The sequence below is a fragment of the Moschus berezovskii genome, chromosome 6, assembly GCF_049115385.1.
Source record: "Moschus berezovskii isolate FMDL1 chromosome 6, NW_MosBer_1.0, whole genome shotgun sequence".
Lineage (NCBI taxonomy): Eukaryota > Metazoa > Chordata > Mammalia > Artiodactyla > Moschidae > Moschus > Moschus berezovskii.
The window spans coordinates 47,775,680-47,790,543 of record NC_142465.1 but is presented as its reverse complement, the minus strand read 5'-3'; the positions used below and the strand labels follow the sequence as shown (position 1 = coordinate 47,790,543).

Below are 14,864 nucleotides of genomic sequence, written 5' to 3'. Positions count from 1 at the left end.
TCTTGTATCAGGATTTGAGTTTAACTCCTGTTTCTGTTGTTTATACTTTGACCTTGTACTAGTTTCCTTTCCATACCTGCTTCCTTTCCCTGGTGGCTCAGACGGTAAAGCGTCTGCCTGCAATGTGGGAGACCTGGGTTCGATGCCTGGGTCGGGAAGATCCCCTGGAGAAGGAAATGGCAACCCACTTCAGTACTCTTGCCTGAAAAATCCCATGGACGGAGGAGCTTGGTAGGCTACAGTCCATGGGGGTCACAGAGTCAGACATGACTGAGCGAATTCTCTCTCTCTCTCTCTCTCTCTCTCTTCCTTATCTTTTAAATCAAAATGATTTTTGCCTCTGATTATCATGTAGATTAATTGAGATTACACAGGCAGACATATACACTGAGGGCACTGCTTGGCATGCATTAGGTATTTGATATAGGAGAGTAGTTGTGGTAGTTGTTTTTTTAATCAGTGTTATTATTATAGATTATTACTGTAATCCAAAAATGGAGAAATTCTGATTGTTGTTAGGTCAGCGGTTCTAGCTTGCTTCAGAAATATCTGGAGGCCTTGTTTTATCATCTGGCAGGTTGCTGGGCCAACCTGCTTTGTTTCTGGTTCAAGTAGGTCTGTGGGTGGGACATGAGAAGTTGGTTTGCTAACAAATCCCCAAGTGATGCCAGTGATAGTGCTGGTCCTTGACACCATAGTTAGAGAACCTGGTTCTATGGGAGGAGTATCTTTGGAAGGGAAAAATTCTAATAGTAAATAACTGAGATTTGTTCTATTCATTTGAATCTTTTTGCTCAAGATCATAAATTATTCCAAACATATGCAAAAAGAAATAGATACTTACATCAGTAGATGTGTAATTTTAGTTGAATTTTAGTTTAAAATCTGTGAGGAAATCAACTTACATGAAAAAAAAATCAGTTTTCCAGAAAGAGAAATATTCAGAAACACCTTGAACATTAATAAGTCCCCGAATCCCACAAAAGCAATTTCTCAGGTAAATGCCATTTTAAAGAAAATTATATATGTATGTGTCTATATGTAAAGTAATAATTTTACCTAGTTTTGTCTGATCTATGTAAGTTGGACATTTGCCTTAACTTTTACCTTTAAAATTTTTAGCTGTGAAGTTGAAAAATAAAATTTGAGAAATATCATTATTAAACTATTTTTGAGAAATCTTTCTTAAAGTAATTTGTTGGCCGCTTGCACTGATATTCTTCAACAAAATTATTTTCATAGTGATGAAAATAAGCAGAAATACTGGTTTCTATCAAGTATTAATATGCAGTTCTCTTCTTTTGATTCTATTTAAAAAGTTCATGGACTTAAAACTTTTATGTTATATTCACAGAATAAACTTTTCACAAAGGCTTCTGGGTTTTTTTTTTTTTAAGGATGTTTTCACTGTTTTTCTAGAAATTGGATTAGGAATTAAGAATCCCATAGTATATTTATTAACAGACTTCATCAAACTACAGAAAATCCATTGATGTGCCATGTCCCAAGTCAAAGTCCCCATCTGTAAAGTTGTGGTTTTATTCACAGGTAAAGAACATGAATTTAATAGCATCAACTGAAAAGAAGCCTTCTATATGAATTAGTATTATAATTTAATAGCTTGATGTTATCATGGTATTATTGAAAATTATTGACCTGATCGAGACCCTAATCAGGTTTTCAGTCGTACTTGTATGAGGTTCTTTCTCTCTTTCACTTCTGCAAATCACTTAATATTTTCAGAGAACTGAAGAACTATAACTTCAAGTAAGGAATTAGATTATTTAAATCAGAAGTATACTTTCTCCCCTAAAATTTTCTGTGAGTTCTAGGACACAGCCCCATTATTTATATAAAGAATTTCTTATATGTCAATAATGTATTTTTATAAAAATTTTGACACTGTAACCAAAAAAAAGAACACATGCAAAAAAAAATTTGACACCATATTTGCTTATTCTTTTTTAGATAATCTATTTTGTTGACACACTGTGTGATCTATCCTATGTAATTAAGTTGGAATTATTAATTATCCTATTAATTTAAAAATTTGTTATAGTCTCAATGAGTAAGATTTTTAAAATAATTTTATCCATGGAAAATTTTTAGGTGAAAATAGCTTTCTCAAACTATAAAGACTTAAAGTGTCAGAATTCTTTCAGGCTGACTTTACCTTATGGGTCCAACACTGAGTAGGATTTTTAATGTTTAGGATCCTTTATCATATCATAACCTACTATAAATGTGATTTTTAGTGCCTGGAACTTTTTCTAGTCTTTAAACCATTTAACTGTCTTCTACAAATCTTTTTTTCCATTAAAGCAATTATATGCATAGACCTTCGAATAACTAATCTTTGAATATTTAAAAATTTTAAGTGTTCTGTTCCTAAAACAAATGAAAATTTATGTTCGTTTATTCATTAGCCATTAATTATACCCCTGATGGGAGCCTGGCAACTCACTAGTATTCTCAGTATTCTGGGCAGTAGATAGTGATACACAAAATAGACACACACGTTGCCCCTACAGATTATACAAAAGTGTGTGTGTGGTGTGTACATGTAAGATAAACATGTAAAAAAGATATGATTGGTAAAGTTAGGGAACAAAGAAAAAGTCTTTTAAGTCTTTATGTCTTTTAAGAAAAATAAAAAGACATAGAAGACAAAAAGATTTAAAAAATGAGACCAAATTTGATCTCTTTAATTTCTGAATCTCTGATATATAAAGTCTTTGAGATTTTAATTATCATATTTACTCCCTAGGTTTAGACTGATCTTCTAATATGATGAAGTTACTCTAGTTTAAATTCTGATAATACAGTGTAATTCACCAGTTTACAATGATGAGGACAGAACAATGGAACAAAATTTTAATTGCTATATCTTAGATAGTGGAGTATATGATTTGTCAGCTACAAATAACTTTATACCCAATAACTACACATATTTTGGAGCTAAATTTAGCCTATTTTAATTTCTAAAGAATGATACAACAGGAAGATACTTTCTCCACTAATTTAGATACTTATCTTTCAGTTCAGTTCAGTCGCTCAGTTGTGTCTGACTCTCCGCGACCCCATGAATCACAGCACGCCAGGCCTCCCTGTCCATCACCAACTCCCGGAGTTCACTCAAACTCATGTCCACAGAGTCGGTGATGCCATCCAGCCATCTCATTCTCTGTCGTCCCCTTCTCCTCCTGCCCCCAACCTTTCCCAGCATCAGAGTCTTTTCCAGTGAGTCAACTCGTCGCATGAGGTGGCCAGAGTATTGCAGTTTCAGCTTTAGCATCAGTCCTTCCAATGAACACCCAGAATTGATCTCCTTTAGAATGGACTGGTTGTATATCCTTGCAGTCCAAGGGACTCTCAAGAGTCTTCTCAGCCAGGCAATAAATTCTTTTAAAACCTAGACAAGGTATCGAGAGAGGGAGAGGTGCCTACACAAAGCGTTAGGGAGGGTTTGTTGAGTGTGCTGATGATTCTGGTGTTTGCTAAAGTTTTACTGATAATCGAATAAGCTCTGTGCCTTAGTTAACGCTAAAGTGAACTTTTTAAAAGTCATCACAGTGTGCCTTCCTTACAGTCACTGGACTGAAATTTTTCAACATTATTTCTGGATAGGAGTATAATTAAGTAGTTTTGGATCTTGGGCTAAAAATAATGTGTTATACTGGAAAAATCATGGGCTTCGGTGTCCTTCAGGTCTAGATCCTAATCCTTGATCTACCAGTTATTGTATGACTTGGGCAGGTTACTTGTGAGCTTCATTTTCCTCCAATACAAATATGAAGATAGTGATGTCTACTTTTCAGTTATGAAGATGAGAACAAAATTAGTTCTGTCTCTAGTTTTCACACATACTAGGCTTCTGATACCTGCTATTTCTATCATTCTTATTGTAATATCCTAAAATTTTAAATCTTTGGTTTTATAACTCATGACCTAGGTTTTCATTGTAATAATGAAATTTTCACTTAATAATGGAAATATCTCTCGTGGAATTAATTTGAAATAAAACAGGTAAAATATATTAAGCCATGGTACTGACATTACTTGACTTTAGTGTGTAGTACATGTAATGATTCATAATGTTTTAAATGGGATTAACTGAGATGGTTTGTGCTACCTGAATTCAGATTGTAGAATTAATAATTTTAAAACGTCTGGCCTTTTGGTTTAAAAAGGTGTTTTGTTTTGTTTTTTAATATACAAAGTTATAGTCTTCATCTCTCTTCTTGATCTTCGCGAAGTATGAAGAATTTGCTTTATCATTCTTAAATTTTAAAGCTCATGTAGTGTTTTGAAAGTTTAATTAAAATGAGCTATATATAGTTCATCTTCAGATGTGCCTGTAGCAAAAGCACTGTCAGTTTTGGGGTGGCAGTTACATCTTTTCAGGATTTGAGGATTGTGTAATGAAAAGTCTGGCGAGGTGTGAGTTCCCCAGATAATGAGCTTAAAATAACTTTAATGTTTGTTTTTTTAAAAAATTTTGATAAGACAAATTGAGAAATCCTTTATTTCTAAAATTTTTTTATGAAAAAAAAAGATTTTTAAGTTTTATACTTCATTGAAGGTAGCTTTAAATTATAATTTTTAATACTTTTTAGTAGCAATACAGTAATTGCTCCCTTCAAACTTATTTTTGAGCAAAAAAAATGCATAAAATTTCTGTGCCATAAAATAGATGCTCATGACTAGTCTCTGATTTTTATACAGAAAGTCTACATTTTTGTATTTATCAGATAAAAACTACTCACATTATTTTTCTTCAAGCTATATTTTACTTACTGGGGAAAAAAAAGAGTTGGTGTATCTCTTCATTCGCATACCTTGTAGGTATTTTATTTGTTCATATAGTAAATAAAATATATTTGACAAAAATCTGAGATCAAAGGAAGAGGAAATCATCTAAATTTTTAAATTTGGTTTTATAGGAGTTCCATCTGGAATATGACAAATTAGAAGAACGGCCTCACCTGCCATCCACCTTCAACTACAACCCTGCTCAGCAAGCCTTCTAAAAAAAGACTTCCCTTTTCTTGGGGTATGGCTGTCTCAGCACAATACTCAACATAACTGCAGAACTGATGTGGCTCAGGCACCCTGGTTTTAATTCCTTGAGGATCTGGCAATTGGCTTACGCAAAGGGTCACCATTTGAGGTCCTGCCTTACTAATTATGTGCTGCCCAACAACTAAATTTGTAATTTGTTTTTCTCTAGTTCGAGCAGGGTCTGAATTTTTTTTCATTTATTTTCTTTTTTTTTGCCAGCAGACAGACTTGGGTCTGTAAAGACAAGCAAGTACACTGACAGAAGTTTACCATTTAGTTTCTAAAATGTAAAAAAGAAAACCCACAAGAGACTCAACAGAATTAGACCACAAAATTTGCATTGTTCATTGTAGCACTATTGGTAATAAAATAACAAATGTTTGTGCATTTTTATGTGAAGATCCTTCTCGTATTTCATTTGGAAAGATGAGCAAGGTCTGCTTCCTTCATTTTACTTCCCCTTCTGTTTTTGAAAGGCAGTTTCGCCAAGCTTAATGCAAGAATATCTGACTGTTTAGAAGAAAGATATTGCCACAATCTCTGGATGGTTTCCAGGGTTGTGTTATTACTGAGCTTCATCTTTCCAGAATGAGCAAAACACTGTCCAGTCTTTGTTACGATTTTGTAATAAATGTGTACATTTTTTTTAAATTTTTGGACATCACATGAATAAAGGTATGTATGTACGAATGTGTATATATTATATATATGACATCTATTTTGGAAAATGTTTGCCCTGCTGTACCTCATTTTTAGGAGGTGTGCATGGATGCAATATATGAAAATGGGACATTCTGGAACTGCTGGTCAGGGGACTTTGTCGCCCTGTGCACTAAAGGGCCAGATTTTCAGCAGCCAAGGACATCCATACCCAAGTGAATGTGATGGGACTTAAAGAAGTGAACTGAGACAATTCACTCTGGCTGTTTGAACAGCAGCGTTTCATAGGAAGAGAAAAAAAAGATCAATCTTGTATTTTCTGACCACATAAAGGCTTCTTCTCTTTGTAATAAAGTAGAAAAGCTCTCCTCACTGCAGTGTTGACTTTGATTTGAAATTGTGAACTTATTTCTTCAACATGAAAAAACAGAGAAGAAAAAGTTTTACAACTGAATGGTATGACTGAACAATTTAAAATGCAGTCTTTTTTTTTTTTTTTTTGCTTTTGACAGCTCATTTAATGGAACCATATACCATTTCATTTGCAGGTTAAAAATGTGGACATTCTTAGTGTTAACCAAGTCTAAACAAAACTATTTTTTAAGTGAATAATAACAGCATTAGAAATAAAACTTCTGAACACTCCAGACACCCAATCAAAACACTCAGCTTTTGTGAGAAGTGTGTAAGAAATTTAATAGAACTTTGAGCTATATCTTGAAGAAATTATGTACAAATTAAGCCAAAGAGGAGTGGAATTATCTTTCCCTTCAGTTTGCTTGCCTGGTTATTTCACATACACGTTGATGGATTCTTTTCCATTTAAAGATAAATATTGAAGTTATGAAAGCAGAACTAGAGATGGAAATTTTTTTAAGCAATGAGTCTTTATTCTTTAAAATTTTCATTTTTAAGCTTTTTTTCTATGAAGAATGAAAGTTTATTGACATTTACTAAATCATGTTTGAAAATGAAACATATAAACTTATTTGTATATCAGGAATATAAAATGACTCAAGATTTACTTTTTTCTGTATTTTGAGATACGAGAAACTGACATCAAAATATCAAGATTTTATAATCTTTAGATTTAAACCAAAGCATCTCTTCTGTAGGAAAATAGTACTTATGTAATTTAACTTGTGTGCAAAAAAAAAAAAAAATTCACAGAACACATATCTAACTTGACATAAATAAGAATTAAATCCAGAAATCAATTTCTTAAAAGCAGATTACATTTTCTCGTAATAATATACTATGTAAAATGTAACTTTTCCTACATAATCAAAAGAAACAGGTAGAGGAAAATGGGATCTTTATTCTTACAAGTATAAACATAACAAGTGTTAACACTATCACGATTGGGACTGTGTGAAAAACACAAAAACAAGATAGTTCAAGTGGTTTGTTGGCTCTCCACTTGTTTAACTGCCATATGCAAAGTTTTAACTGCATATTTTTTCCAGTTTTCTGAGTTCCTTTTATTTTGAATCATCAAAATGAGAAAAATTCTTCCATGTAAACAAACTTCTTATAACTTGTTGATAGCAGAAATTACCATGTTATTGACTTCAAATCCAAATTTTAAAATTGTCTGAAATCTTAAAAATACTATATTAAACTCTTTAATGTGACACACTGTTACATTCCTTGGTTTTATAATTTGTGGTTACATATGGACAGAAGTTGACCTAATATTTCCAGTTGCCCAAAGTTTAGCCTCTATAACTAGTGACACGTACATTTGTTAAATAAGTTTTGTGATTATACTGTAATTGGCTTTCTGAAACAAAAGCTACTTAGTTGCGAAAGAAAGTCCTTTCAACTGTGCTGCTTGTGGTGATACTGTAATATGATAAATTTCACCTTTAGGGATTTTTCACTGCACAGATAATTTTCACTGGGTACAACATTTTAGTCCTAAAAGGTCTTGTAGGTCTTCATAGAACCGATTAACTTCGGCTTCTTCAGCATTACTCGTTGGGGCATAGGCCTGGATTACTGTAATATTGAATGGTTTGCCTTGGAAACGAACAGAAATCATCCTGTCATTTTTAAGATTGCATCCAAGTACTGCATTTCGGACTCTTTTGTTGACCATGATGGCTACTCCATTTCTTCTAAGGGATTCCTGCCCACAGTAGTAGATATAATGGTCGTCTGAGTTAAATTCACCCATTCTAGTCCATTTTAATTCACTGATTCCTAGAATGTCAACGTTCACTCTTGCCATCTCCTGTTTGACCACTTCCAATTTGCCTTGATTCATGGACCTAACATTTTAGAACTAACACCCAAAAAAGATGTCCTTTTCATTCTAGGGGACTGGAATGCAAAAGTAGGAAGTCAAGAAACACCTGGAGTAACTGGCAAATTTGGCCTTGGAGCACGGAATGAAGCAGGGCAAAGGCTAATAGAGTTTTGTCAAGAGAATGCACTGGTCATAGCAAACACCCTCTTCCAACAGCACAAGAGAAGACTCTACACATGGACATCACCAGATGGTCAACACCGAAATCAGATTGATTATATTCTTTGCAACCAAAGATGGAGAAGCTGTATACAGTTAGCGAAAACAAGACCAGGAGCTGACTGTGGCTCAGATCATGAACTCCTTATTGCGAAGTTCAGACTGAAATTGAAGAAAGTAGGGAAAACCACTAGACCATTCAGATATGACCTCAATCAAATCCCTTATGATTATACAGTGGAAGTGAGAGATAGATTTAAGGGACTAGATCTGATTGATACAGTGCCTGATGAACTCTGGACGGAGGTTCGTGACTGTACAGGAGACAGGGACCAAGACCATCCCCATGGAAAAGAAATGCAAAAGAGCGAAATGGCTGGCTGAGGAGGCCTTACAAATAGCTGTGAAAAGAAGAGAGGCAAAAAGCAAAGGAGAAAAGGAAAGATATAAGCATCTGAATGCAGAGTTCCAAAGAATAGCAAGGAGAGATAAGAAAGACTTCCTCAGTGATAAATGTAAAGAAATAGAGGAAAACAACAGAATAGGAAAAACAAGAGAGCTCTTCAAGAAAATTAGAGATTCCAAGGGAACATTTCATGCAAAGATGGGCTCGATAAAGGACAGAAATGGGATGGACCTAACAGAAGCAGAAGATATTAAGAAGAGGTGGCAGGAATACACAGAAGAACTGTACAAAAAAGATCTTCACGACCAAGATAGTCATGATAACGTGATCACTGACCTAGAGCCAGACATCTTGGAATGTGAAGTCAAGTGGGCCTTAGAAAGCATCACTACGAACAAAGCTAGTGGAGGTGATGGAATTCCAGTTGAGCTATTTCAAGTCTTGAAAGATGATGCTGTGAAAGTGCTGCACTCAATATGCCAGCAGATTTGGAAAACTCAGCAGTGGCCACAGGACTGGAAGAGGTCAGTCTTCATTCCAATCCCAAAGAAAGGCAATGCCAAAGAATGCTCAAACTACCGCACAATTGCACTCATCTCACACGCTAGTAAAGTCATGCTCAAAATTCTCCAAGCCAGGCTTCAGCAGTATGTAAACCGTGAACTCCCAGATGTTCAAGCAGGTTTTAGAAAAGGCAGAGGCACCAGAGATCAAATTGCCAACATCCGCTGGATCATGGAGAAAGCAAGAGAGTTTCAGAAAAACATCTATTTCTGCTTTATTGACTATGCCAAAGCCTTTGACTGTGTCGATCACAATAAACTGTGGAACATTCTGAAAGAGATGGGAATCCCAGACCACCTGACCTGCCTCTTGAGAAACCTGTATGCAGGTCAGGAAGCAACTGTTAGAACTGGACATGGAACAACAGACTGGTTCCAAATAGGAAAAGGTGTACGTCAAGGTTGTATATTGTCACCTTGCTTATTTAACTTATATGCAGAGTACATCATGAGGAAGGCTGGGCTGGAAGAAGCACAAGCTGGAATCAAGATTGCCGGGAGAAATATCAATAACCTCAGATATGCAGATGACACTACCCTTATGGCAGAAAGTGAAGAGGAACTCAAAAGCCTCTTGATGAAAGTGAAAGAGGAGAGTGAAAAGGTTGGCTTGAAGCTCAACATTCAGAAAACAAAGATCATGGCATCTGGTCCCATCACTTCATGGGAAATAGATGGAAAAACAGTGGAAACAGTGTCAGACTTTGTTTTTTTGGGCTCCAAAATCACTGCAGATGCTGATTGCAGCCATGAAATTAAAAGACGCTTGCTCCTTGGAAGGAAAGTTATGACCAACCTTGATAATATATTAAAAAGCAGAGACATTACTTTGCCAACCAAGGTCCGTCTAGTCAAGGCAATGGTTTTTCCCGTGGTCATGTATGGATGTGAGAGTTGGACTGTGAAGAAGGCTGACCGCCGAAGAATCGATGCTTTTGAACTGTGGTGTTGGAGAAGACTCTTGAGAGTCCCTTATACTGCAAGGAGATCCAACCAGTCCATTCTAGAGGAGATCAATCCTGGATGTTCACTGGAGGGACTGATGCTAAAGCTGAAACTGCAATACTTTGGCCACCTCATGCGACGAGTTGACTCACTGGAAAAGACTGTGATGCTGGGAAAGGTTGGGGGCGGGAGGAGAAGGGGACGACGGAGAATGAGATGGCTGGATGGCATCACCGACTCTGTGGACATGAGTTTGAGTGAACTCCGGGAGTTGGTGATGGACAGGGAGGCCTGGCGTGCTGTGATTCATGGGGTCGCGGAGAGTCGGACACGACTGAGCGACTGAACTGAACTGAACTGAACTGACAACATTTTAATTAAGAAATGAAATTTTAAATTCTCACAGTATAAAAATTTTTCCAGTTTCCATTTGTCTGGTCTTTTCCTTCTTGCCACTGAACTTGGGACACAGTAGGTGCTTGATAAATACATGTTCATTGGTATAAATCGATAATTCCAATTTGAAAATTAAACAGTGGGCTTTGAAATAACTTTTCTGCTGTAGTTCCATTTTTAAAAGAATCTTTTTAGGCATTTTCAATTAATTCTCAAAACTTTCAAATTTTTCCCACTCTAGCTAATCCTTATTATAATCCTTCCTTCATTCCAAAACCATAGATCTTCCATTCTTTTGCATCTGAGCATGGCTGCAAAGGAGGACTCACTTATTTTAACTTAAATTTGCTTAATAGCATCAATCTTGCAAAAAAAACTGTTGAAAAACTAAATGTGTATATGTGTAAAAAAGGGGATGTCCGTCTTTAACGTTCTCTTAACCATGGTTTGTCTGTGAGTTAATGAAGAAGATAACAGGAATACCTGGTAACTGGTTCTAAAACAGTCTCTGGAAAAGGACATAAGCCAGACATATGTCAATGTCTTTAAAACGTAGATGATAATGGCATATCAAGTTTCTCTCTTTGCTGCTAGTGTTACAGTATCACTAATGAATTAGATCATACCATGAATAAATGACAAATCTAGGAGATGAAGCAAATAAACACATTAAAAGTCAAAATTTGAATCTCAATCTAACCCAGTAATATTAAAATTACATCAAATAGGGTGCATTGCATCAGAAAAATTAGTTTTGCACTTTGGTTGCTATTAAAAGAATAAAGGCTAGTGGGATGTACCATGGCTTAAAAGTTGTTCATATGTAAATCGTTATTTTATTGCCAAAAATACTAATCTAATCTTCAGCTACGTTAACACAAGTACAACACTCAGAACAAGATAGGAAAGTTTGGTGTATTTTAAGAGCTACCATGACTAGGGAAGGCAGGAGAAAATGTGACGTGCATTCTAGCTACCAAGCAACACACTAAGGGTTTTACATGGATTAATATGTTCTGTTCTAAGCATAGCATCAGAGGTAAGGTTTTTGAGTATCCTCATTGTATATTAAAATATCATTAAAAAAAAATTCACCAGGAAGAAGGAATGTTTAGCATTAGAGAATAAACTTTGGAACCAATAATCTGTCTTCAGGTATCAAACTTGAGCTGTCAGTGAAAGACAAATTTCATTTGTGTAACTGAAGGGCAGAACTACAACCAATAAGAAAGATTTCAGCACAATATTAAAATGTAACTGAGATGAGATTTTGAAAAGAGTTGATTTGTAAGGCATTAAATTCAACTTCACATGATGTAACCAAGGAGAGACTGGCTGGACAGTGTTCTGTGTATAAGGTAAGGAATTGAACTGGATGACTGAGTTTCTGTTATTGAAAACGTGTTTAAGTGGGATAATTACTGTATTTCAACAAACCTAGTTGCCAACAATTTTAAGGTACTATTATTTTGTATTCACAAAGGAACAAAAGTAGTTCAATTAGAGAAATCACAAATTTCAAAATGCCTAGCAGTTTCAAAGATGTCATGTATGGGAAGAACTGAGTTGATCAGATGCAGCACTTGGAGGAGAGACAGCAGACAACTATGGGGAGACATGATCGCTGTCTTCAAATATAAGGAGTTAAATGAAGAGGGCAAGTCTCAAGCCAGCAGGTGGAAGTTGAGACAGATTTTTGTTCTCTGTATTAAGGTGCTATCCCACAGTGTTAAATGCTTCATGAAGTGAGGTTTCCATCAACAGAAACATTGAAGCAGAAACTAGATGACTGTCAGAATTGCTGTTGAAGCAAATATCTTTCTGAGTAAAACATTGGACTTGATATCTTCAGCTCTTTTCATGTTGATACTCTTCTTGATCTGAAGTCAAAGAACATGATGTCATCAGGGCTAAAAATTACATACTGAAAACACTGATCTAGTCTGAAACGTGCTCTTAGTCATAGGTAAGGTTTACTTTAAATTACTGCAATATCTTTGGAAAGATTTAATCAAAAAAGACAACTTTTTAAATTTTGGAGCAGGAACATGAAACAGGCACAAGAACTAGTAAATCATGTGTATATGTATATTCCCCAGATTTGTTTATGCTTGTGTTCTGCATTCAAAGGAGAAAAGAGTTAAAATTTTGAGGTGAATTTCAGCCTGTAATCATACATTGTATTAGTGTACAATCTCCTGTTTGTCCCATTGGTGATCACAAAAACTTGATTAAGCAATAATCCTATTTTTTATTCATAAAGAAAACTAATCATTAAATTTGATTATAGAAAGCTTAATTTGGATTGAGACAGCTGCAGTAACTCACCGGTTATCCTCTGGTTAGGTAATTCTCAAACTGGATGTGCACAGGAATCAACTGGGGAACATATTAAAAATATATTTTAGGTCTCATGTTTACATACTCTGAATATCTACGGAGAGGCCAAGAATACAAAATTTAGCTAAGTACCACAAGTCATTTCTGAAGTTAGTGAACTACCACTCATACTATTCTGTGCCTACTGTATAAGTTTTAACTAGAATAAAATCCTCAGATCCTGGTGAAACTCAAACCAAGTTGATCTCGGGATAATGCCTTACTGTGTATCAGAGGCATCAACCAGTGTTCTACTACAGACACTGCATTGTTAACAATAGTATTTATTAGAACAGAATACGAGGGGAGTTAAATCCATTTCCAAGTACAACACAGCAAAGATGCTTTTTCTCTTTTTTTTTTTTTAACCTTAGCTATTTCCTGGGGATATTTTTGCTAGACATTAGATTGCCACTTATGTGTAAAAACTGCTAAGGACAGTTCGGTGCACTGTCAACTATGTCCATCAACTGAAAAGTTTTTTTTTTTTAATCCAGTTATTTAAATAACTTATTGAAAATGCCAAGAAGTCAATGGTAGTTTTCACTGTCATAATTTCCTATCTGTCGAAAACCCAGATTATTGCATAGTCTTAACAGCTTATGGCCACCACTTGGCATTTGCCAAAATATTTAGTACTTTAGTTAATAAACTACTTATCTTCTCTATAGTGAAACTAAGTTTTCATTTCTAAGGCCTGAGAAGGCATCTGCTGCTGCTGCTGCTAAGTCACTTCAGTCGTGTCCGACTCTGTGTGACCCCATAGACGGAAGCCCACCAGGCTCCCCCATCCCTGGGATTCTCCAGGCAAGAACACTGGAGTGGGTTGCCATTTCCTTCTCCAATGTGTGAAAGTGAAAGTGAAGTCGCTCAGTCATGTCCGACCCATAGCGACCCCACGGACTGCAGCCTACCAGGCTCCTCCATCCATGGGATTTTCTAGGCAAGAGTACTGGAGTGGCTTGCCATTGCCTTCTCCGGAGAAGGCATCTACCACACCACAAATATATTTTGACATTTTTGTTAAAGAAGGTGAGATAAAATAGCCTGTGCCCCACATGGTAGTTCCTTTAAGCAACAACTGAGGATGCTAGCTGAAGCAAAACAAATTTTTACTATGCATCAGAGCTAGTCTCTGAATTTTCATAAGCATACCCTGAAACATAATGTTCTGCTAACATGCTTTTGTATTTAGCCTAAGTAACATTTTGACCACATAATTTAATTTTTAAAACTTTTAACAGGTGATGTTTTTTCTTCCAGACCAATCTATTCTCTAGTATATACTGAAAATAATTTTAGGGTTAACACTTGAGAGTTCTTTAAACATTTTGGAAGAAATGCATCAAATTTCAAAGAGTGTTATGATGTCAACAAACGGCCGGGTGTACGGGATTATTTTTAGGACCAGCTCTATGGTTACTCATTTATAATGAAAAGACTTTTAAATTGAACTTCGAAATTGATGATTATTAAAAAATATACAGCTCAATGAGAAAAAATTACATGCAGGAATGATATAAATAGTTTCATCCTTTGTATAAAAATAAAGATTTAGGGCAGCCAGAATGTTTTCAAGCTACCTTTAAATCTGTTACATACTGAACATTTATTTTAAGATGTAATTACCATATGTAACAGTTGTATGAAAAAATGGTCTGTTTTAAGAGAAAATTTGAGCTGTTAAATATTTTTCCTCTTGGGAGTCAGACATTTTTATTTTTAATGTTTTAGGTTATAATCTTCAAATGGTTAATAGTCTTCAAATATAAAACAAGTTATGTCCTTTTATTGAGTGGAAAATTATACCTGTTTTTAAAAATAATTTTTTTCAGCTCACTCTAAATGATTTAATATTTGAATGTTAAATGGGTTGACTTGCATATCACTTTTTGGAATCCTAATTCTGTCTAATGAATGGAGCCAAAATCTTTTTGTAGTGATATTGTTCATTAGTGAACAGCAATGTTCTGTGTCCTAGAAG

At 35.2% G+C, this 14,864-nt stretch overlaps 1 protein-coding gene across 9 annotated transcripts in view; it reads left to right on the top strand.

The window, feature by feature from the left end:
• CNOT2 (CCR4-NOT transcription complex subunit 2) overlaps positions 1 to 6,093 on the top strand; it is a 121,635-nt gene extending 115,542 nt beyond the window's left edge. For all 9 annotated transcript variants that reach the window (XM_055396238.2, XM_055396231.2, XM_055396235.2 and 6 more), the window contains one exon: positions 4,944 to 6,093. In XM_055396238.2, the coding sequence (XP_055252213.1) occupies positions 4,944 to 5,030 (87 nt within the window). In that variant the 3' untranslated portion in view covers positions 5,031 to 6,093. The remainder of the gene's footprint in view (positions 1 to 4,943) is intronic.
• The last annotated feature ends 8,771 nt before the right edge of the window (positions 6,094 to 14,864 follow it).